Genomic DNA, 25201 nt, shown 5'->3' on the forward strand with positions numbered 1-25201 from the left:
GACGAGCGAGTTCGTCCCGGGAGGGGAGAGGGGACGGAAGAGCACAGGGCAGCGGGTGCCATCCCCTAAAATATTGACGGTTTCTGTGTGCGCGGGGAGGACGCGGTTTGTTTTCTTTTTTTTCCCTCACTCTCTCTCTTTTTTTTTTTTTTTTAATTTTATTTTTCCCGATGTCTTCCTTCTCCTTCCTGCCAGAAATAAAATTAAAAAAAAAAAAAAAAAGAAAAAAAAAAAAAAACAACACAACCCCAAAAGCACACAAATTTTAAAAATATTTACACGGCTATAAAAAGTGCCGGAGCGGCGGCCGGGGCGGCTCGGCGGGGGCCGAGGCCGGGGCGGCTCCGCGGGGCGGTGCGGGGGGCGCGGGCCCCGCCCGGCTGCTCCGCCCGGCCTGCGCGGGGGCAGCGCCGCGCATCCCGGCTGGCGGGCGGGAGGCTCCGGGAGGCTCCGCGCCGCTCGGCTCCGCTCCGCGGGGCTGCGGCGCCATGGAGGCGGTGGACCAGGTACGCGGAGCCCCGCGGGCGGGGAGGGGGGCTGCGCCGCGCTGCGGGTTGCGCGGAGCGGGCGCGGTGCTGACCCCTCTCTCTGCCCGCAGCTCGCCTCCGCGGGCACTTTCCGCGTGGTGAAGGAGCCGCTGGCCTTCCTCAGGGTGCTCGAGTGGGTGAGTCCCGGGCTCTGAGGGGTTGAGGGGGGGCTATAGCCGAAGTGCGCGCCCGGCGGAACAGGTGGGAGCTGGGCCGGGCTGAGGGACAGGGACACGGGCCGGGGACATGGGGCGAGGGGCCGGGGACTCGCGTCCCACAGCGCTGGGGGCGGGCTGAGGGCTGGGTTTGTGTGTGACCCCCAACCCCCCCATCCGTGTGCTGGATGTAAACGAATTAAAAAAAAAAAAAAAAAAATCCCAACAAAAAAAATAATAAAAAAAAACCCCAGCGAGGAAAACAAAATTCTCGTTATGCATTTAGCAAACTTGTCTCTGGGCCGAGCGGGGAAGGAGGCAGATAATTGGTGTGCGGAGCAATGTCACTGTGTGTTGCTCTGATGCTCATTCGTAGTGAAGTCTGCAGGTCAAATGACATCCATCGCCAGTAGGTCTGCGGGAGCAGAGAGCCTCTCTGAACGGAAAGTTCAGAACATGTCATGGAGGATTAATCACATTCCCCTAACGCTGACTGGCTGGGGAATTATGTAAGGCGTGTATTTCGGGGGGCGCATCCCTCTGCGGGTGCACTTATCCACATGTTGGCACCTGCAACGTGCAGCCTTGCCCAGGGTGCCTCTGAAGGGGTGTTCTGGTGTGCTGAGGGCAGCTGCTCACTCCAGGCTCTGTCCCTGCTCACTAGAAGCAGCTCCTCAGCTGGGCACCTTGAAGCATCAGGTCCTGTCGAGTTGGGTGATGCTGATGTGGTGGTGCCATGGCCTGGGACAGGGTGGCCTCACGATGTCACCTGCAGGGGTCACCTGCATGCGGCAGTGGATGGACAAGGTTCCTTGTGTTCTTTGCCCAGAGCTCTACAAACCCACCCAGCTCTGCTGCTCCTGCCTCAAGGAGAAGTCAGGACAGCCAGGGGCTGAGCCCCAGGTCCTGGTCTGAGGGTGCTTCAGCCACTCTGCAGCGCTCACTGCGGGGCAGAAGATTGGGGAGCATAGCTGTTCCCATGGCAGATAGCTGCTGGGAGCGTGGTCTTTTGGCTGTCTGCCTGATGAGGCTGTGTCTGATGGAGCTTGGGAAGCGAGCACTTCTGGGAAGGGCTCTGGGCTGATGGGCATGGGCTGTGCCATCGAGAAAATGGTTCCCGCCCCAGTCAGTGTGTTGGCATCCTCGGGACAGCGAGTGGGGACTCTTCTCTTGGCATTTTCCTGGGTCTGTAACTTCTTCCAGCAGCCAAATATAAAAGCTGCCTTTGTCATGGTTGGAAGGCACAAGTAGAACTCTTCTGGCCGCTGCAAGTGCACGTTGCCGGTGTGTGTACACATACATGCACACGCGGCTGTGTGTAAACAGAGCTCTTCTGGCACGGCCAAAATGGGCCAGTCCTTGGCAATAAGAGGGGGTAGGAGAAGGGTGCTGAGTGTGTTAACATTTAAGATGATCTGAGAAATTACTTTCTCTCTATTTGGCATGTAAGTGTAAGTAGAATTAAGCACAGTTTAGTTTATGATATTTCAGAGTGTGGAAGGCCTTTTTTTTTTTTTTTTTTTTTTTTTTTTTAATATGCTTGAAAGGCTTTTTGGATTACTGAAATTCCATCTCTATTCAATTAATCTTATTACTCCCATCTTCCATCTCTTCTCACCATGCCTCCAAACTGCTGTCCACTTCTTGTTACCATTTCCAGTCTCAATTAATTGTCCACCTCTCCCTCAGACTCCTTTTATCAACCTAATCATAATTTTAAACTTTGAAAGAAGACCAAATGCTCCAGTCAATTCTGTGTCCGCTTCCATGTCCCCCAGCAGCCTCACAGACCTTGTTGCACTTGATCAGTACAGTCAAATTACACCCCTTAACACCTCCCACTTGAGTCCTAGATTGCATCTGCAAGGAAATAAAGTTCAGAGCCCAGCTGGTGACGCAGCGATTCTGGGCGTTGGGTGGCTCTCGTGCCTGGAGGAAGGCTCTGTGGTGTTGCAGCACAGATGGCAGAGCTGTGGGAGTTCCTCAGAAAGGCTGGTAGGGTGGAGGTGGTGCAGGCTGAAAATGTCCTCAGCTTGTCCATGCAGTCCAGCCTTGAATTTGTCTTGTTTGGGTGGTTTGGAGTGGATCATAGTGACTCTGGGGTGAGCATGTCTTTATTTATGAACCTCTGCTGCTGAAATTCGTGTGTTTGTGGGCGCACACATTGGTGGGTCTGGAGGCAACTGAAGTGGCTGTGGGTTTCTCTGAGGTGAAACTGTAACTTTTACAGCATTAATCTTTAGGTGTGCAGATTCCAGTTTACCTGTAGTCTGGGTCAGACGTGGACATCTGTCTTGCGGAGCAGAGACCTTACTTGACCTTCTCAATTTCCTGCTTTGATGGTCACATAACACCCAGAGGGAAGCTGCTGAGATAAGGCTGATTCTTCTGAATATTCATAGCTCTGTAATATGTTTTCATTTGTATTTCCCATGTACATTGTAATCTTATTTTCAGACTAGAAATTGCATTTAGAAGCCATTAAGAGACAACATTGGCTCAGGCCTGGGAAAGGTTAAGAGAAAGAAAAGAAACCAAGAAATTGGCTTGTAGCAATAATGCAAGAGTTGCATTTTTTGAACTCTACCTTGGCAGTAAAGCATGTGGATCTCAAATCTGAGCTTGGAAAAATGCATACAGCTGTACCAGGTGAGGCCTGGGTGTTTCCAGTTTTGAGTCAACTCATGGTATATGCTGGGGGCAGGGAAGAGCTGTTTAAAAACTGTATTTGTTCTTGCTCCTCTTTAGTCCATTGGCTGTTACTCCACAGATCTTTGCATGAGAAGAATGTTCTTCTGAAGCTTATTTCTCAGATAATCCACTGTGGCACTACAACCAGTAGCAATATCACAAACACTCTTACAACTTCATTTGAAAAATAACTCTTATATGTGCACTTGACAGTAATGAATAAGGAAAGATGAAAGAGAAGAAATATGTTCATTCATCTCCTTGGATCAATTTCAGTCTTGCGACTCTCTGGATGTGTTTAGACTGCTTTTATTGGGGTCCACAAAAAGTGAGCGAGACAAGCAAGTTTGTTACTTTCCGTCTATTTCGCACTTGCTCCCTCTCTAGAGCCCTAGAAGAGGAAATTGAGTGAAATGTAAGGTTCTTCTCATGCAGTGTGGTGGGTATAGGAAGGACTTGCTGTACTCAGGCTGTTACTGGCAAAAGTATTTTTGTAAAAATGGGAGCTTTGTATCCCTCAGCTGCATGGGAGCGGGGGAGTATGGGCAGTGGTGCTGGGGTGTGTGGGTGTGTGTATTTAATTACATTGTGAATTGCCACAAACAACTTTCCTTTTGCAAACCCAAGCAACGTGATACTTGTCCGGTTTCCTGTAAAGTAACAGGAGCTGCAGTGCAGTCCATAATGTGTTTCCCTGTATTCCTCCATAAATAGCAGGATGCATAAACTCCTCTGTTGTGCCAGCCAGGAGATGCTGTGATTGCTTGATGGTTATCTATAGGTTGGTGTTTTAAAATACCTTGCAGTGATCAGCTCCCATCTCCACCAACTTCCAGCTGTGTCTGGGCTGTTATGGGCAGGAGGTATTTTTGGCACAGAGGGCATACTCTAACTTTACATAAGCCAGTGCAGCTTTTATCAGGGCACGTGTGAATGATTTATGTTGCAGGGCAAATCTTGTGGACACCTTGGCTTTTCTTCATAGGACAACTTGGAAGTGAACATTAGGGTGTTCAGTGAACTCAAATGTGTCTGTGTTGTTTTGTTCCTTGCCTTTATGCAAAAAAAAATACACTACAGGCCTTGCACAGCTGGCTTTCATCACTGCTCGTGAGCCTCTTCATGGGATGTTCCATAGCATTGCAGGGCATTTGGACAACAAATCCCTGGGGGAAATTGGATGGAGGTGGTTTAAAATGTCTGTGTGTGGTGCACATGGACCGAGCTAACCTTGCTTTGCCTCTGTGCCTTCACCCTGTGATCACTTGATTGGTGAGCCAGGAAAAAGTCCAGGCTGTTGCCTGCCTGGCAAGAGTCAGTCTTGCTTTGATGGTATAGATTCTGCAAGGGTTAGTGCCTCTTGCCTTGCACACAGATGTGCGTTGAGAAGGCAAAGGGAATCTGAATCTTGAAAGACTGATAATAAGTCTTGTCTTTTGTCCTAGTGCTGATTGCTCATCTGGCCGTGGAGCGCTTTTGTTGGATTATATTTGCATGCATATGAATGGACATAAGTAGCTGCGTGCTTTCAAGTGTGCCCTAGAAAAGCCTAGATATCTTGAGATGCTGAAAATAAATGGGAAAGAAATAAGAAGGTAATGCTTGCGTGAAGCATGTGTGATTAGTAGTTTGCTCTGTCTAGTGTATTATGGGCCTGAGATGTTTGATAGTTGCTTGAGACTCTTCATCACATTTGCATATATTTGTTTGGTGTTTGCTTAACCACAAGGCTGCTGGCTACGCTGGTATGGGCAGACATTTGATGGAGCAGAGTTAGCTTGCTGAAGCTTAATGCTCCTCATGAATGCAGGGTGGAAGAGTTGAGTGTTTGATCTTCTCTACCCATATGTTGAAAGAAAAGTAATAAAAAAAAGTAGTATTTCTTATTGCCTGGTGATTTTACTTATACAATGCCAGGATCAGATGCTGCATTTAGTGCTGGGCCCATCCGTCTTGATGTCTAAGAAGCACACACATGTGTTAAAAATGTATTGTCAAGTCTTTTGATGTCCACCTGGGGATGTAGGTGCTTAGCTGTTCTTGTAGACTGGGGCCCGGTTGCTACCTCAGTGGTCTTGTATGTGTAGTGTCAGGTCAGTAAAACATGTGCCACTAAATCAAAAAATGTAAATCCATTTCTATGGTATTTTAATATTAGAAAGGTAATTACCATGTAACTAACCCTTCTCTGTAACCTGTCATTAATTGGATGATTTCTTATAGGCAGCTTAGCATAATGCATGCAAAATACACTGCAGTTCTGGGCAGACAAAAATTGCCATGATGAACCAACAAGATGTGGGCATCCAAGAGACCTGAGCCCTGGGAACAGGTTTCATTTGTCCTTGGCTTTGGGTCTGCAACTTCTGAGCACTTACTGGGGTAATCTGTAGGCAGGGAACTCAGTCAGACAAGTTTCATTAGGAAGGACTCAGGAAGTGGATTTTGCTGTTAGACATCAGGCCCTGCGGTGTGCAATAGGAAGGATCTGAAAAGTTTTTGTAGTCTCACGGAAGGCAGATGTGGAAGCCATGTGTCACTCTGCCAGTGGGACTGGCATAAAGGCAGCAGGAGCACTAGCAGTGCCTACATGGTGTTTTACCTTGTAGTCTTCAAATCTCAACTTCTGCGAGTCTCATGATTCTGAAACCTCTGGCTTTGATAAATAGGGTTTTAGATCAACATAGCAGAAGAAAGATGGGAGCTCTAAAGACTGAAAACGCAGAACACAAGTGAAAGAACAGGAAATCTGTCTTGTGGTCCCATGTTTTATGCAGTCTGCAGAGAGCTGGCTGCTTTGCTGTTCACATCCATGATTATCTGCATGCATATCTGGTTGGAAACTGAGAACTACGCTTATCAGCAAGTTGCTGTTAAAATGGTACAAATGCTGATACAGGGGAAGAGAAAAGGTCAGCAGTGCCTGACCACATTGCAAATAAATGACATCTTTCATCTGGAAAATGCCTCCCATTTCCCATTTTAGGGCTATGTTGTGATCATGGAAGAGCTGATTTTAAAAGGTCACCTAATAATTCATTTAAACCCTGATGTTTCTCAAGCAGCCTGGAGTGTGACCTGGTATAAAATAATTATGTAGGATTAGCACATGTGGTTGAGAGACAGGGCTCCAGGAGCAGGACTTTCTGGAGTTACTTTCTGCTGCTCTGGAAGTACTGGGGGACACTGGTAAAATCTCATGATAAGCCATTTCAATGGCTGCTCTTATCCGAGTGCTGCTGTTTGAAGCATTAAGAATAGAAGATGAGGAAAGAGACTCATTAATGCTTAATTTGATTATATATGCAAACCAGGTTTCTATGACAAGAAGAACAAAAATGATCTGACTTTCAAACTAGCAATAAGATGTGTGGAGATAGAGGCTTCTGCTATTAGACAAACACAGTTAAAGCCTCCTTGACAATTTTTATGAGGGCGATGTTTCAGTCATCACTCCTGTAAATCAGCATCTGCATAATTGGAGCTCTGGGTAATAGCCCTGCATGTTGACATCTCTGGATTCAGATGTTGCAGTTGGGAGAGGACAAGCTTGGAGACGCTTCTGATACAACCGTTTTTATCATTTGGATGCTCAGATCCCTGGCTTAACCTGCATTCATGGCACTGTGTGTGATCCCAAGGGGCAGGAGATGTTGCTTGGCGAAGTTCTCCACTCTGCTCCAGGGGAGAGGACCTTGTCCTGAGCAGGGAAGGAGGAGAGGCAGAAAGCAGGTGACACTGGGCTCTGCACAGGGCTGGTGGTGGAAGACAAAGCCACAACTCTGCAAGCCCAGCTTTCCGCATGGGCACTATAAATAATAACGCTTCTTAGTATGGGCCTGGGGCGCAGTGTGGAAAACAGCATTTGGCTGGCTGGCTGTCCAGCCCAGCAGCTGCCAGAGGGGTCTTCATGGATTTTACTCCCAGGATGGTCTACAGAGTGCTGTTAAGAACATTATAGAAAGGAACGTACAGTGTGGAGATGCTGTGTTTAAGGTGTTTGTTCAAAGTGGCATATGTGCTGCAAAGTGTGACATTGTTGCTAAGGTGACAGCTTGCTTGCTTTTTGGCAAAAGCAAAAGAATACTGAATATAGGCAAACTGTAAGTTTTTGCTTTAATTTGTGCAGTTTTATCTTCTGGCCATTGTAGAGACTTCTCAGGTTTGTGTTTGGAAGCAGTGTTTTCCCATTCTGAATACTTCAGGATACTCAGTTAAAAAAGCTAATGGTGTCTCCTATTCTTAAGGAAAATCCTAAATCACTTGAAATTATGGGGACTCCAGTTATTATAATTGCAGATACTATTTATGTCATTGAAAGGCTTTGATATATCACATTTATTTAAGTAAGGAAGCATTCTCTAAGAATATTTTATATAAGCAAAAACATTAGGTGTTGCATCATTAGCAGCCTATGGGTGCAGGTACATCCGTAAGTCCATGCTCCAGATTTTTGGATGGGGAATTTGCACGCATTTGCAAGTGCTCAAACCTAAGCTGGAATGGATGGTGCGGGGAGAACTCCTGTGGGTCAGGCTCAGAGGCTGGTTGTGGTGGGAGGGAACAGTCTTGTGTTGGACAGCTTGGGTTCTGCCGTGGTGAAGTATTTTCATAATGCTGCCAAGGGAGAAGGATCAGCAGAGGATTAGACTGGCGTGGCCCCTAAGGAGAGAGGGTTTTCCAGATGAGCAGCCATCTGTGGCATGAAACAAATGTTATGGACCTGTGTGTTGAGAGCAAAGCAGAAAGGTGTCACAAGATGAATGTCAGCTTTGGCCCTTAAAGCAGCGGGGTAGGTGCGTGACCCAGGAAAAAGGATCAGGAAAGGCTGAAGTAACGTTTGCTCAAGCTCATTGCCCTTTATTGTTTTATCTTTCCTTTTTTCTGGTGTTCTAATGGATAGATAAATGTGTTTCTCTGAGCAAGCTGTTCTGTCTGTGCCTTTTCCAGAATGCCTTAGCATCTGGGAGAAGGCTGTATTAGAGGCAGAGCCTGTGGGAGCTGCTGAGCTAATACTGTGGGGAGCAGAAAGTGCTGCAGCCTAAGGCTTGGGATAAACAGTGTGGGGAGCTCTGAGGGCTCCAGGTCTTGGAAGAGTGCTGGTGCAGGTGTTCCAGCCCTGTTTGGCAGGGCCATTGCAAGGCAGAAGTTAGTGAGGATGTTTTCAGTGATCAGACCATGACACAGGGGTTCTGCTGGATTGGAGAAGCTTCTGATAAGAAGACCCCATCCTAGTCACTAAAATATGCAGGAGGGAGGTAATGCTAAGGAAGCAGGAGAAAAACTGAAGCAGAAAGATTTCAATGAAGTGTTATACGTTTTCAGAGGAGAGGTGTACAGTCACAGACTTGCTGTCAGAAATAAGTCTGATTTGATTCTCTTGCAAAAGTCCCAACCTGTCAACTTGATCTTTATTCTGTGAGAAGTACCAGAGACTGCTACGAACAGCCTGACTGAATACTCTCTAGAAGTACTCAAAAGTCTGAAGTATTGAGAGTGAAATTCTGCCCAGAAGATTTCAAAATGAAATGCTACCCAGCATCAGCAAGATCATTGATACATCAGGAAGTAATTTATAGTAACAGCTCTACAGTAATTCTTTGAATTTCAAAGAGAAGTTTATTGTGTTTGTCCTCAGTCTTCTCTTTTCCTGATGTTAATGCTCTGTCCTCCTGTGTAATTTTTCAGGGGATGCAAATCCAAAGTATCTTTTGCTTGAAGTGATAAGCCCTAGCTCAAATCCTTTGTCACATGTATGTTGAGTGCTTGTATTGGGGCCCCGTGTTCGACACTGCATTTGAGAGTCTTCATACTAGTGAAAAGCCTCTGTGGCATCCCAAACAGATTTCAAGAAGTAGCAAAATCTTCATTTCTAGGTTCCCAAAACCCAAGGAGACATCTGGCTTATTGGTTCAGCTTCTCTGTGGTGGACTATATGGTCTATGGCTGCCTTAAGCATTCAGCCCAAAATACCCCAGGAAGCCAGGAGATATCTTACAGTTATTGAACAAGCAAACTTGAGCATTGCTTGAACTATTTTCAGAATAATCTTCTCCCTGGCTGTGTGCTGGAGGTATGCTCAAAGCAAAACCAAACAAGACAAGGGCCCCATCTGCATGCAAGTCTAAACCCACATTGTTGTGTAGCCCTGCTCCTCCCCACACAGAGGCCGTGTTGCACACAAACCACCACTTCTTTGCATCAGTTTTTTAACCCATTTCAAACAGCCTTTGTATGGTGTCTTGAAGTGGTTGAACATGGCAAGGTCACACCTCCCTTTTGGGACTGTAAGGGGGAATGATGCTCTTGGGTGTATCTCATGCTCAGCCCAAGGGGCTTAGGTTTGATGCTGGCAATTTGCTTATTACTGCAGAATATGTATATAGCAATAATTATCCTTTGAAGCTGAGCAGTATCTCTTAGTGCTTTTTTAGGGACTGTGCTTGAAAGACAAAGCAAGCGTGGGATTCCCCTACCGCCAAATCCAGCTGATAAATCCAGCAGAGCTCTCCCGATTGCCATCTCCAAGGGTAGGCAGCATGCTGGAATGGAATTAGGACCTGGTTTGAATGAAGATGCCTGCCAAAAAATTAAACAATGGATGCCTTCCTGTTTAATTTTAACATTTTAATTAAATTCTTCTCTGCTGTGTGCCTTTGATCTTGGTGAGCGGATACACATGGTGTGTGCTGTTGTGTCGCAGCAGCATTTTGTTCTAATCTTTCACACAGATGCAAGGATGCATTTGAGGATGGATAAAAGTGCAAAAGCTGCTCACTGCCAAGTGCTGAGTGCATTGCAAGCTGCCTTTTCCAACTGGTGACCCTCAGGCATGTGGACAGAGGGATTACTCACAAGTATGGCTCAGCAGAGTTTCTAAACATATTCACTCCCTTTTTTTAATCTTCTGTGAACGGTGCTGCAAGAGGAGTTTCCTTGATGGAAATACTCATTGAGAGGGTTGAGGCCAAGAGTGGATATTTTATTGCAAAAGGGATTTAATTTCAAGTGGAATAATTAATAAACTTTGATTTTTTCAGTCAGAGAACAGAAGCAAGGCTGTATGTTGTTGGTTGGGTGCATCCATCAATTAATCCCAGCCAAGTGTCCACTTTGGGAGCATTTGGCAGGCAGCTGGCTTTCCTTGCAGCCAGGCACAGAGCAGCAGGAAAGGTATTGGAAAGAGTTTCCTTGTGGATTATAGGCTGGGGCAGGTGATTGAGGATCATGTGGAGTATTTGTCCTTTACGATTTGAGTTTTCCTAAGATGTCAGGGAGGAAGCTGTCATTGCTACATCAAAAGGAGTCATTGGTAGAGCTGCTTTGGGAAAAGAAATTTCATTTACTTGAGGGAAAGTAATTCTTAATCTCAGTTTTCTTTGAAAACTGGTACTTTGGTAAGATCATGAATGGAGGAATATTTGTGACAAAAACGACAATATTTCAACAGAAAATATTTCTGTAAAGAGATATTTACAGAAATGGTTGTATTCTCCTCCTCTGCACACCCCGCTGAGTTGCCCCAGGCTCACTCCTTCTGGAGGAGTCAGTGATGGGACCCTTCTGCCCATTGGAAGGGTGCAGTTTTGGCTGTGGCACCTGATTTCCAGAGCAGAGGCAGCGTGAGGGATCAACCCAAACTTGCTGAAGGCACGGCAGTGGTGTTCCCAGGGTAGAAGTTACAAGCCCTTAGAACTGGCACTTAGAAAAGTCAAGATTTTTTTTGAGAGATGACGACTCTTTTTCCAAAAGACAAGAGAGTCTAAAATGCGGAAAATTGTTTTGGTTGAAAATTGTCTATCTGACATGTAAGTCCATGAGTGCATGCTGGTGTAGTAGTCTGTGCATACATTGAGTGCCTGGCCCTTTTTCTGGCCGACTGTGGAGGTTTTCAGAGCTGTGCAGGGGCAGCACAGTCCACTCAGCAGAGAGACAGCATTCCTAAGCCTGCGTGTTTTGCTGTGTTGGCTCCATGGGCTGCGCAGGGTCCCGCGGCTGCTGTGGCAGCCTGTCACTCGTGGCAGGCGGCTCTGCGGAGAGGGCGCCTGTTCCAGCACAAAATCTGTGCCTGTCCAGATTGTGAGGCCCTGGCAGGCAGCAGGAGCTGGCTCCACGGTGGGCTGACATATGCAGGGGATGCTGGCTGTGCCACAGGGTATGAGCCTCCTGCCACTGCTGCTTCCCAGGCAGGGATGATGCCATGAAAACGAGCTCCTTGCCTGTGGTCCTCCACGGCCCAGCGGTGGTCCCAACTGCAGGGACCAAGTGCTGTCACTGCTTTTTTTTCCCCTTCTCTTTTTTTCGTCCTCTCTACCATGGCTTTCACAGCAGAATGACAGCAACAGGAGACTGAGATGGGGTTTGGGTCTCAGGCATCTCTTTGAATCTCAGAACTAATCCAGCACAGCTTGTGTTGCTGAGAAATCAAATAGAAAAGCTCTTTCTGCTATATAGCTCACCATGGCATAGTTCACTCATTTCTAAAAATGGCTTTCCCTCTTCAAATTTATGTGCTCATTAGTGCTGGCCACCCATGGGTGCAGCGCTGTTTGTTCATGCAGCTGGAGGGGCTCTGACAGAGCTCATAAATGTTCATTGTGTGGCTTAGTCCCCCAAAAGTAGTGACTCAGCAGTGATCAGACATCTCTCATGGGACAAACAGTTCCCAGCTATTCCCAAATTGCACTGAAACCCGTGTGTCACTGGGCTGCCAAGAGGCAGGGCTTGAGTACCCCACATCTGTATTGCTTCTGCACAGAGAGATTGCTAAGCATGTCCTGGGTGTCAGGACAAGAGTACTCTTGCTTCATTTAAAAGAGATTTTTTTTTTTTTTTTCTGGGGATTTTTACGCTCCACCCCATGATGCACTTTGGGATGCATTCAGCTTTCTCTTCTGAATAGGGCTCCAGATGATGGAAATAAATTATCATAAATTAGAATAGATTGCACTCTTCAGCATCTCTACATCTGTCATTATGTTTCTTTAACAGTTCAGTTTAACATTTATACACACTCTGACAGCAGCTACTGGTGTGTATGCTATAAATATTGGCTTGGAGAAGACATTAATGGAGTTTAGGTAAACGTTTGATGCCGCTGAGATTCCGTTCCATATGGTGGTATGCAGAAAAATCAGATTCAACGCGCCACATATAGTGGTCACGTATTCCTATGGACTGGCCTCCTGGTATTGCAGCAGCTCACTACCCCACCAAGAAAGTGCAGGTGCCTTCAAAGAAGAAGGTGAGATTCTTGCAGTCTATTCTGATTTTTACCACCTATATTTGTCACTGATGTTTAAAGCCAACGTGTAGCATGTAGAGATGGTAAGTGCTTATGAAAAAGAGACGTCTCACAGAAGAAGCAGTCAGGCAACAAGATTGTGGCAATGCTCTGCTTTGAACATGTCTGAAAAAAAAAAAAAAAAAAGGGATTTTCTGGCCGAGATGCCATTTTGTTAGACAGTGGCAGTGTGAAAACTTTGTGCATGGGTTGGTCACAGTTGCTAAACGTGTAATTTTTGACTACCCCTGATGCAACTATCACCAAAACCGCACGGGGGGAGTGTGGCATGAGGGTTTGAGGAGTCTGGCTTGCATCCCTCTGACTTACGGGAGGACAGACAGCTGAGACCATCATGACAAGAGGCAGAAAGTAATATATTCTGGTTCCTCTAGTGTTCCTTCTGCAGTTCAACAAAATTTGGGTGTCTCCCATAGGTTTGGTTTTTTTGCTTTGTTGGCTTGGTGATTTGTTTTGGTGGTTTGGTTTTTTTTTTGGGGGGGGGAGTTGCTAATTGCAACACTTTGATTATTGTAGCCTGCTGCTGTCGCTCTGTCCTCTGCAGTTTCTCTAATTTACCCCACTTTCAAACCAGAAGGAAGGTAGAAGGTCTGTGCCAGGCTCAGCACTGCAGAGGGGCAGTTGGGGTAACGCAGCCCAGTCCCTGCTCCTGATGTGGGGCCCTGGGAAACATCTGGCTGGTGCTGGCCCTGGGGCACATCTGCTGCAGAGAGCAGTGCCTGCTGCACTGGCCCCTGTGTAATGCAATGTAAGTAATGAAGTAACCATAATGTACAATCTGACTCAAAGCAGGGCAATCTGAGGAGAAAGTGCTCTTCACACTGTAAATTGCTAAAGGTCCTTACGATGCCAGTGAATTAAAAATCTGAGAAGAAAAAACCCTCCAGTGCTGTAAGTTCAAGATGAATCTTTTAAAAGCTGCTGGTGGGGAGGGGAAAAGATAACTTATCTGAATGGAAATATATTTAAACTCTGTATCTTGTACAGTTCTGGGTTGCTGCAAAGCAAAGTGTGTTCCCTGTCACTTGGAGACCTGGGGACATTTTTGTATAGACTGAATAGCTTTCTGTGTTGATGTTACCCCTTTTGATCTTAATCATTAGTCAGGTTTTCAGTCCTTTGCAGGTTATTTCTTTTAAAAGAAGTGGCTTCAGATGTTTTGGTGATTCACTCTTGTTTATTCACACTGGCAGTACAGAGGAGCCTGGTGTTCTCCTGCATCCTGAGTGTCTACAGCCACCTTCACCCTGACTGGGCAGAAACCCCTCTCTTACCTTTGAGTTTCCAGGTTTTATTGCTGTTCTGACTGCTTGTGCGGTTCTTCTGTCTCAGCTTCCTCTGCTGCTTTGCTCCTGCAGAGAAAAAAAAAACTTCTGCGAAACCATTAGCAAAATCTTTCTGCCCAGAGCAAAACCTTGCCTGTGATTTTTTCCGTTGAATGCTTACTTGTGGATGAGCTTGAGGCTGGCATTTAGGTCTCTTGAATGGTGCTTTAAAGGAACTAAACTGTACTTAAAGAAAAGCAGCATTTACATTGGCCTGATGCTAAACACATTTTAACCTGCCAATGAGATTTTATGGTGAGCCTTGGTCCAGCAAGGAGCCCTTCAGCCTTCTCCAAGAGGAAAGAGAAGCTGGATTCTGGGGAGCAGTTTCAAAGCATTGAAACTCTTTTATCATTGTACTATTTGCTTTTGGCATCTTTTGATTCTCTGAGGACTGGACAATTTAGATCTGCACAGTCTGGGTGCAGCTAGGACAGCCATGGGTTTCTCCATGATGCCCTAATATAAGCATGCAGAATTTGGGAAGGAATGTGCAGTGAAATGAAATTAATGTAAAAAAATCTGCATTGGATCACTTGTCATGAGGCTCTATCTTTGAATTATGTATTTTTTAAAATTTAGCTCTCATCTACACTGTAAAGATGCTTTTGGATAGAAAGGAGCCCTTATTCTAGATGTGTTTTTCTGTTTTCAAATACACATTATGTTCTCATAGGAAAGAATTCTGTGTACTTCTTTTTCATCAAACCTTTTACCTTTCACATATGGCTGACATTCATAAATTCTAAAGCTGTTTCTTTTGAGCTTTCTACCCCCATTTGTAAACCTGGAAATGACCCACACCCAGTTCCTACTGTCACCTGTCTCTGGCTGAAAGGCCCTTTGGGGTAGGACGGGAGAAAAGTCACACTTTTTTGCATTCCAATCAGTGCTGGATCTCAGAGTTTAAAAATATCGCAAGTGAAAAACATGGATGTGAGTCATACAGAAAGCACCCTTCATTTCTCAGGAAGTAAAAATATCAGAAAAACACATTCTTCAGATGTTTCTTCCTGTTGAGAGGTAGCCACATCTAAGATTTCCATTTGAAGTGTTGAATCATAAACATTGGTTCCCTGCTGTCACAGTGACCACTGGGTGCAGGAGACGCCTATTAAACATTAACAGCCCACACTGTGCCAGAGCTACATCGGTCACAAGGGTCTGGGTGAGCTTTACATGAAGAGCAAAATGTGGAGGGGCTGCGATGTCATTTCTTGGGTCAAGATACTCCAGTGCTTGATGCCAGGCTGCAGTAAATGCCCCACTTCTGACCTGCTTCTTTCTGCACTTCTGAAAGTTCTGTGCTCACTTTGGACCTAAGCACTCATCCACATCTACCAGATGTGGTGACATCTTCCAGTGCTTTTGGGGGAGTGGCCTCTTTTTGGTCTGCCCCTTAGGAGCTGTGAGACAGTGGTGGTTTTGTATCAACTTGCTTTAGTGGTATTTGTGAAGTAAGCGAGTTTTAAAATGCATATGCATTTCCCTCTGTTTTTACAAGATTAGTATTTGAAAGCCCATTTAATACAAAAATGCCTAAAATTGTTTAAATCTGAGACATGCTGGAGAGATCAGAGAACTCTTATCAGCTGTTGAATTAGTAACGTTGAATTAAAAATGAGAAAATCCTTTTCAATTTAAGTGGCTTTTCTCAGAACTTTTTGCATGTTTAATATCTTCATTCATCCTTCTCATAATTGTTCCAATTTCAGCACTCCCTGAGTATCCGTGCAGATGTGCACAATGCACACTGTTCAGGCCCTTATCCACTCAGCCAAGCTTTACATACCTGAGGACCATCAGGAACCCCCCAAACCATTTGTCTAACGTTTTCCTCCTGTGGATGCAAAGATTGAGTTCTTCGTGGATAATGTCATACTTGTGTTTGAAAAACCTGCTTGTACTGCTGTCTGAGAGATTGAAGAGATCATGAGTGCTCTTCAGTGTAGACTCTTGGCCATTATCTTCCAAGAATCTTAAAAAAAAATTGAACTGGAAATAACATTTGCGTAATATCTTGTAAGATCGCTACCATGAGGCTCTTCAAGAGGAATTACAAGTATTGCTTTTTTTATTTATTTTTTTTAAATTTTTTTTCCAGAACTCTTGGAGGGAGTCAGCCTCTTTCCAGTCCCCCTTGATAACGAGCTGCTGTGAGAGCTTAGCAGAGCAATGTGTGTCCTGGTTGTACCAGATGGATCTCGTTTGTGTTGCTGTTCGTAATCATGATAGGCAGCAAATGGAGTGGAGCCTGAGGCAGCACTTTGCTGCCTGATGAATTGCAGAGATAAATAAGGCGAGTCTACCTTTGCTTTTCCCTTTGAGTGTGCCGCGTAAGTGTTTGGTGGCCCACGTTTGAGAAGACAAAGTGAAATGAGCTTTCAAATATTTCCTTGAAGTTGTCTTAATTATTTCATTATAATGGTAAGGAACAAAGCAGAAGAATCAATACGCCTAATTATTACATCTAAATGCAAGAGAAATTAGTCAGTGAACTCTCCCTTCTCTGGGGAGGATTAATCTTCCTATGCTCTATTTCAAATGTCTTTCAGAAAAATGAAAGGCTTATCACCTAGGAAACACACGGTCCTAATCGCCCAGGTCTGACTCTTGGATTTATAGACGGTGAGAGGACTTTTGGTTGATCTTCTGAAGCACAAAATTAGATTGTTTTGCTTGTATTTAACCATTGTAGTTGAGTTTTGTAGCTGGGTGATTTGAATGGCAAGCGCAATTGGGGCATGTGCCTCATGTCACCCCAGCAGGTCTTGGCCAGCTCTGGGTGAGCCATAGGGACTGGCTCAGCACCAGGCAGTGCCATGTGGAGGGGTTGGGTTGGATCCCAATGTGATGCTGTCAGTGGGGCAGTGCTAGTTAGCTCAGGTTCTCAGTGATAAGTGCTGTACTGATGAATCTATAATGTTTACAGAGCTGCCTCATTGTCTTTTTGATCACTGCGGGAGACTCTAAAACACCCAACATTTGGCTGTGGCCTGGTGGCACGCAGCCACGAGATGATTTCAGGTGATCCTGGCAGGATCCGATTCTTCACCCTTGAATTAGTCACTGGCAATAATGTTTCCTGTATGCTAGGTTTGGTATGGCAATAAATTCTGGTCTTGTCTCCTTGCTGTTGTCTTGCACCAAGCCAATAGCATCTTGTGATACTTTCTATTAGGTCAATTATAAGAATTTCAAGCTGTGACACAGATGTAAGATGATTTCAGATGAAGTGTTACATTAATAAATAAATATTCAGCCTCTGCCCTCTGTAAGGTCTGACTTTCTTTAGATGTCATTTGTAGTCATGTGTTGTGGTGGTGGAAATACAAGTCTGGAAGTACTAAGATGTGCTTCCCTAAAATAATTCCAGATTTTTGCATAGGCAGATCATGCCCAGGAATAGAAGGCTTGGGTTTATTCCTTGCCTGCAAACCCATCTTATTGTAAAGAAGACTCAGTAGCTGAAATATGAAGTCTAAATAAAAGAAAAAAGGGCCGTTTCTTTGCATAACACTGGGGAAATCAGCCTTACAGTTCACAAACTGAAATGACAGCTTGCTGTAGGGAAAACTTCAGTCCATCATTATTTTGCATTTTTAGGTTGCTTTACTCATGGCAGTTTATTAATTAGTTCCTATTTTGCACTCTCTCTTAAAAGAAAAAGGTTTCAACTCATTATGTATCACCCTTGTACCTTTCTTTCTTCCCAAATTACTCTGCGTCATGGTCAGTTCCCATCTTTCCTGGCTGTTGAGTTGATTAACTGGGTGATGCTGACTGGAGGGCATGGGACGGGCCACTGATGCACCACCTGATTATGTGGTCATGGAAACCCCTGGAGGTAAGACCACTGTTATCAAAATAAATTGGGATTTTCTGCCAACTAATGGTTTGCGAAGCTTGCGCCAATGCTAGATTCTGATGGATGATGTGCTATGGAAGCCAATTAGCCTTTGCTGATAAGCTAGACTTTGATTAAGCTCTTCCAGGCTTTCTCATCACAAGAAACATGTACTACTCATTGAACATGCAAATGTATTTGCAGTGTGTAATTACAAAATTTTCTAAAGGAGTGACCTATTTTAAACAGGGCTTTTGTTTCACTCTTATTCCTTCGTTGCACTCACCGACTCAGTCACACAGGCTAATTCAGCCAACATAATTGACTGGTTTTAGGAGTTAAAATATCCTGCTGTTGAATGTTTTATGCTTCAGATATCGGTTATAATGGAGACCTCTGTGGTGGGTAGGTAGCTCTCTGCAGCTGCTCTGAAGGACTTGCCCTTTGCAGTGAGCCTTTAGGATGCAGAGAGCTGGCAGTGCTGGGATCTGCAGCCCCAGCCAATTTAAAAGTGATCTTGTCCCAATAATGCTGAGAGCAAACTCTTCCTGTAGCCATAGGCAGGGATAACTTAGGCTGCTGAATGTGCAGCTCATTGCACTTGATGGGAATTCAGTTACTGATCCAGTTAGCTCCTGACCTGTTTACAGAGTGATTGTTGTAATTAAAATTGATTATGGCTGTGTATCGCGACTGTAATCTTTGATACTGGGGATTTGGATGTTATGGCCTGCCTCCTGTAGCTGATAATGGATTGTGAAGAGCATCAAGGAGTTAATATATTTTCACACTCCTCAGGGATACAGTTTCTGTGTTAGATTCTCATTTGTGGTGCTGTTAACTGAATGGTGGTATCATGTTGCTTACCCGGGCATACATATTTTGATAGTTTTAGTCACTTTGTCTAAGAGATTGCGTGAGCTCCTGTACCTGCCTCTATCTGTGGTGCATTAGGAAAAAACCTAGGAAATAGAGATTTTGTTTCCAGATGTAATTCATAGTTGTAGACCTCAGCTGTACCAAAGGCATTCCTATAGCTGTCTGCAGGTACCTCATAGTTGTGGTGCTTTTAGTTTATTGCATGCCTAAGGGCACAGAAATCGGAATTAGATTCTTTTGTATGCTGATGGAATCGAAGTTTGGCATAGTTACCATTTTCTGATAGAAATGCCTTCCTAAATTCTCCAATCAGAGCAGTAGAAACACAGAGAAATGGGCAGTGCAATGCCCTGTCTGCACTTGCTCTGTGGTACATCTCATCTGCTGTGGCTGTGGGGTCAGAGGGGGGGAATGGAAGGGACAGAGCAGGTTCCAGATGCATCATCCTCTCCTGTGGCTTCCCCTCCAAACTCTCTGTGCTCTACTGACCCCTGAGGTAGGACATGTTCCCCTTGTCACACAGCCTCTGAGATGTGTGGTTTTTAGGATGGAGAAAACCAAGGATTTGACTGCTGCAGAAAGCTGTGGCTGAGAATCTGATCCTGCAGGAATGAGCTATATGATGCAGGTTTTGCCCCTTGTGCAGAGTATGATTGGTGACTTCACCTTTATGATGCCTTAGCACTGGGGCTGGTGGGTTCAAAACATGCTGGATACAAGGACCATGGTTGTTCTTCCCTCGTGAGTCTTTGTTCCCCCGTCTCTGCCCTCTTGCTAAACCAGCTTCCTTTGCTCCTCACATGGACATTCCCAGGATTTTGGCCAATGACCACAGAGCACACTTCCCACTCTAAAATTGTGTGTCTATCCTCTTCCAAATTAGCAGTACTCAGCCCACTGGACATTTGGCCAAAAATAGTCTGAATGATTCTTGTTTTATGGTCATCAGCAGCTTTCGTGACAGACTCTGGTGAGGCCACAGCCTGAACACACACCATTTCAGCCTTTATTAAAATTAGATTCCACCCATGGTAGGAGTGTTGCAAGGGAAGTTTTCAGGACTGATGTTTGAGTGTAAATATCTGAATTATAAATTAAATTCTGCAGCATTTTGGCTTGAGAAGAATTTTTATGAAATCATGAGAATTGTCATTCTTTCCCATTCTATCAATAGTAACTGCAAGCTTGAGCATATGCCGCAAAAGGCTTTGAGGTGAAGTATTCACTTAGAGAGAGAACACAAGTGCCTTTTTCATCTGAGGCAAATTAGCAGAAAAGGAGACAACTTCCAGCAAACTGTGGCTTCCGATCTACAAGCTGATAAATCTGCATATTAGTCACAAGTTATTTTTCCAGATTTCTAGTTCGTTCTGTTTTCTGAATTAAAGATGCTGAAATTCCCTTTCAGTCCTTTCAGTCTCTGTTTCATAACTAGTATACTTGGTGGGAAGGGGAGAAAACAAAATCCTCACCACCACCATTATTATAGCTCACATCCGGCAGGTTGTCAATTGGCTGGGTTTTTTTGGGAGTAAATCTAAGGAAGAATGCAATGTTTATTGTGAACACATTCTGTAAATCAGATTTTTCTCAAAGAGAAGGTGTTACTTTATGACAAATACCCCCCATCTGTTGGATTATTAAATCCAAAGCCTTCCTGTTATTAAAACTAAATTGCATGGGTTTAGGGCTCAGCATCCCTGCACATCCTGTCTAACCGCACTGGACTTTTAACACCTTAGGTAGGTGTGCACATTGTCTGAAAGCACAGACCCATTCTGAATTTTTGCAGTGGTGGATGTGTGTCTGTCCAGGTCTTGCTCCATGCTGAATTAATTGCTGTATTAATTGTACTTCACTGATTTCACATGCCTATCAAGGGGTTTAAGTGCCATGAGATTTTCCCAGTTGCAGGAGACATCCCTGGCTGGGAGAAGGGGTAACATCCCTTGCCTCATTTTGTAGCAGTGAAATCAAAGGCTTGGGGGAGGAAATGGTTCCATATCAGAAAAGATGTCCTTTTTTTGTGTAGCAGTCATCAGAGAATCAGCTTTTCTGCCAGAAGTAGCAACTGCTGGCTACTCATGGCATTACTGCTTAGGATAATTCGAGAGAATATTTTGGCATCAAGGCTTGGCTTTTTACAACTTAGTAGCATTGCAGTGACTGAGGACATCTCTTGAGTTTCACTTCAGCCACAGAAGGTGTTTTCTGTACTCCTTTGGCATGTGCTAGTTTGTGTAAGAGTTGCTGAGCTCAAGTTTCTGCCACATCATGACCTCTGGAAACATATTGATGTTCTCAGTGTTGCCCATACAGCAGCTGGCACAATCAGAGCAAGTGCCATAAAATGAGTTGTCTCTCATTTTAATACTCCTCTAGTTTGGCACTGCCTTTGGTTAGTGGATGTAAGTTTGTTATTGGCTTTTACTGTGTTTTGCATCTAAAATTTAAATTGTATTTATTTCTGTAGCATGAAGAGATGCACAAGGGGGAGGGTGCAGCAGAGGTTATCAAGAACATACACAGGATTTGCAAACTGGGCATATTGACCTACGAGCAAATGATAGCAAAGGCCGGTTTGATATGTACAGTCCATGATTCCATTTTAATTGGGTTGCTTTGTGGCAGAATACTGTTTCACTCTTTTATGCATTATTTTTCCAGTCAAGAAATCATTTGCACTTGTGCTTTTCACGGTCTGCCTTTTCCCACACCTCTCCTGTCCTGTTTTGACTGCCCTCAGCCTGATCATTGCCTAGAGATGTACATGCATTGGTCGATCACTCATGAGGAGGATTTTTTTTGGTTGAAATACACCTTCCCGGAAGGGCTAACATAACATTCATATTTTATTCTTCCAATTCTCTCTGACTGATGTAAGGGTTGAAGTGAATCTGAACATTTAGATACAGCAAAGACTGTTTTTATCTCTGATGAAAAACTAAAATGCCATTAAAGCAGAATATTTGCAGCAATTTTCTGTGTGTGCATGCATAAAGGCCATAAGGAGAAGTGGACCTTATCGATTTGATGGCACTCATTATCTTAGAGCTATTTTTTCACAGGGTCCTTCTACCACAGTTGTAGACTATTTTTCTCTTAAAATTAGCTCTGACATGTTTGTGTTTTGGAGGAATTTTCTTTCCACAAGATGAAACACCATCCTGTCATCTAACTTATTTCTTTATTATTTTACTTGTGGCAAATTCATGGACGTTAAATGCTGAATTCATGGTGGGCTCAGAGGAATGCATGATTGCATTAACCTTTATGCGCTGTTGTATACTGAAAATGTCCTCTGTTTATTTTCTGTTCAGGCAAACTAATTGATTAAGCTATGGCAAGATTTTACATCCCCAGTGACATGTCATTAATACAGACAATGTTTTCTAACATCTTTATCATTGTGGGGTTTTTAAATTATTTTTATTTTCTGTATGACCTTCATGTTGGTTTTGTCTGTTGGTAGGTGGAGCAAGTAACAATGTTCTACAGGGTTAAAACGTTCTCTAACAGTGTTGGGGTATAAATTGTGACTGTTGTTGCATGGAGTATAAAGGCAGTGGGTGATTTCCATGCTCCCAAGATTCTGCTCTTCTGAAAGACCAGTATATGTAAAACATCTCGTGGCTGAAGGAGGGTTTCAGGAAAAAAACAAATATAAAAACATGTTCTACAGAAGCATCTATGCTGGAGGAGTTGGCCTAAACAAATAGGCTTAGCCGACACCTCAGTGTCTGCACCCACAAAATCCAGGTGGAAATCTTGCTGGGTCGGGTACCAGTTCTCTCTGAGTCATTCCTACCAGATGGCATCACCAACCATGGGTTGTCATGACCCATCTCCCTGACTTTGCAGCAAATCTGCCATTGGCAGTGGATAGAAGTTGTTTTTTGTTTGTCTTACTGTGGTAAGAGATTTACAGTCATGGCTCTGGACGCATCCAAGGCAGAGAATGAGAGATGAGTGTGTGTGCCCAGCATGGAGCTGGGCTGGTACCATCACCTGGGCAGGATGCATGCTGCTTTTTGGAGCAGTTGCAGCTGAGATACTGCTGTGCTGTGCTGGAGTATTTTGATCTCTGGGAAAGATTTGGTTGCCATTCAGTCAGATTTCCTACAAAAATAACCCCAAAGCATTTTGGATGATGGGAGAGGCTTAAGGTGTGGTTCACAGGGAAGCATCTCCTCTGGAACAGAGCAGTGGAGGTAGGACAGCCTGATTTGGTGGTAATTTTGGCATGTGCCCTTCCCCTGCATTTCGTGGAGGCAGGGAGGCTTCTGCATGTGTGCTGGAATACAGGAAAGCCTGCAGGAAACCTTCCCTGTAAGCTAGGGAATTACCGTGCCCATTTTAAAAATTAATCCATATATTCTTCATTTAAATTCATCTTACCTCTCACATGCTGAAATGCGCAATGGAGAACCATTCTGCAAGGATCTGTAGGCTAAAAAAAACCCAAACAAGGTATTTCCATGGACACAATAATTTTTATTTTCTAAAATCAGAGCCTGTGATTGGACTCTGTGTCCCCCAGAAACTTGTTTAGAGCAGATACACTCTCTAAAGATTAAATGACCAGAAGCGTTTTCCTCTTGTTTCACAATTACTTTTTTTTTTTTTTTTTTTTTTTAAAGTGAATACTCGTAAAACATGGGCAAAATGTAAAGCTGAAAGGAAGAGAAGCCAGGAATACTAAAGAGAGAGAGCGAGCACTTGCTTGAAAGTGTTGGCCAAGCAGCTGTTCATGCCTCCTATTTAGCATGAATGGAAGACATAGCCCTGATTAAAAATGGTAGGTAGCAGCTGCACAGCCTGGGCTAAGGATTACCAGATGGTTAACTCTGATTGACTTGTCTCCATGGAGCTCAGTGGGGAGGGAGGAATGGAATATCTGAAATGTGATGAACATGCTAGGTACACAGTTTTTTTATAATGAATGTGCCAGATTTGTTTACATGCTTCTTGAATAAAATATGGCTGCTAGTTTGACTTAAGACAGACATCTTTAGTACATGCTATGTTGCAAAACCTTGCTCTTTTGATTGTAGGTGTGATGATTCCCCCTCATATCTCCCCCCCACACCCCAGTGCTGTGATACAGCATAAAATAATTGGTTGACAGAATGTTGATTCTGCAGCACGGGGAGGATTTGCACAGATGGGAGTCAAAATATGTCTCCTTGCCTTATGCTAATGCCACCACAAAGGTTAGGGAGAAGTTCAGAACTGAATGTGGAATCCTTGTGCTGCTTTAGCTGTTGTAAAGTGTTTAAAGTCAGTACCTGGAGGAAGAAGATCTGGGTCCAAATGCTCTGTGTGTCTGTTCCCTCTGTTTTACAGCAAAAGGGTACCAGCACTTGCTACATATTCATCATATTATGGTGCCTGTGTGGCTGCTTTTCCTTGACATGTGCCCATGTTGGCCAAAGTGGGATTTTTTTCCTACCCTGGAAAGGGCTAGAAATCACAGATATCTCTTAAAAAACTGTGGCAAGAGGATGATGCATCACCATGATTCCAAACAGCATTTTCTTAAGGAGCTTAGCCACATTTATCACAAACGCTAAATAATTGTCCCTTGTTTAAACAATGCGTTCTGCAGAGGCGGTAGCTATGTGCAGGGTGGTGAATTCCTCATAAATCCTGCTCTTGGGGTGATGGGAGAGAGTAGGAATCGGTCAGTGAAGGGCCAGAAGGGCTCACCCACCTCTTCTGGACAGTCCCTAGGAAGCAGCTGCCCCATGACTTGGTTTCCCTTCCTCTCCCTTTGATCTCAACTCCTTTTGTTTGGGCAGCAGCTCTCCCAGTGTGTTTTTGGAGAAGTCCTGGAGCTGTGGCACCCTCAAGGCCATGGGTTCCATGGGCAAAAAGTCCCTCACACTTCAGCCTTTAGTTTCATGTGACTGCCATGACTTGCATGAGAGATGAAAAATTGCAGGTAACTAAACAACAGAGGCCAGTAATTTGGAAAGTAATACTTTGGCTTGTATTTAGGGAAAAAAAAAATAGTAATAACCGTGAATAATTCAGAAATGCCAAGATAAATACCATGTTTGAGGAAATGTGTCGCCTCCAGCTGTGGGGAGTGGGAGACATTGATCATGTGTTTCTTTATCCTCTGTGTTGAACATTTTTACTTTGTGTTTGCATTACTTTTTAAAAGCAAAGTACAAATATGTCAAAAAGATGGAGCTGTCGGTTGTGCCAACTCATTTCCTCACATTTGAGTATGAATGGAATTGTGATGCCGATTTTTCTTCATAAATGCTTTTTACCTAGAAAACATTACTTCTGAACCTGTGACACTTAGTACTTTATTATTGGTCTCACCTGAATGTTGTCACTGTATACAAACACAAATAAAATGCTAGTTCAAGCTACTGATATTGATAAGCAAATGTGGGAGTTTATGTGGCTGATTGTTTGTTTTTTTTTTTAATTTTGGCAATATCAGATCCTCCCTTCTT

The 25201-nt window shown here is 44.2% G+C and overlaps 1 protein-coding gene across 1 annotated transcript in view; it reads left to right on the forward strand.

Annotated features, from left to right (window-relative positions):
- Nucleotides 1-412: 412 nt before the first annotated feature.
- SYNPR (synaptoporin) overlaps nt 413-25201 on the forward strand; it is a 107297-nt gene continuing 82508 nt past the window's right edge. Inside the window, exons 1-2 of the mRNA XM_040076191.2 lie at nt 413-506; nt 599-664. Of these exons, the coding sequence (XP_039932125.1) occupies nt 489-506; nt 599-664 (84 nt within the window). The 5' untranslated portion in view covers nt 413-488. The remainder of the gene's footprint in view (nt 507-598; nt 665-25201) is intronic.

Source organism: Hirundo rustica, chromosome 12 (genome assembly GCF_015227805.2).
Source record: "Hirundo rustica isolate bHirRus1 chromosome 12, bHirRus1.pri.v3, whole genome shotgun sequence".
Lineage (NCBI taxonomy): Eukaryota > Metazoa > Chordata > Aves > Passeriformes > Hirundinidae > Hirundo > Hirundo rustica.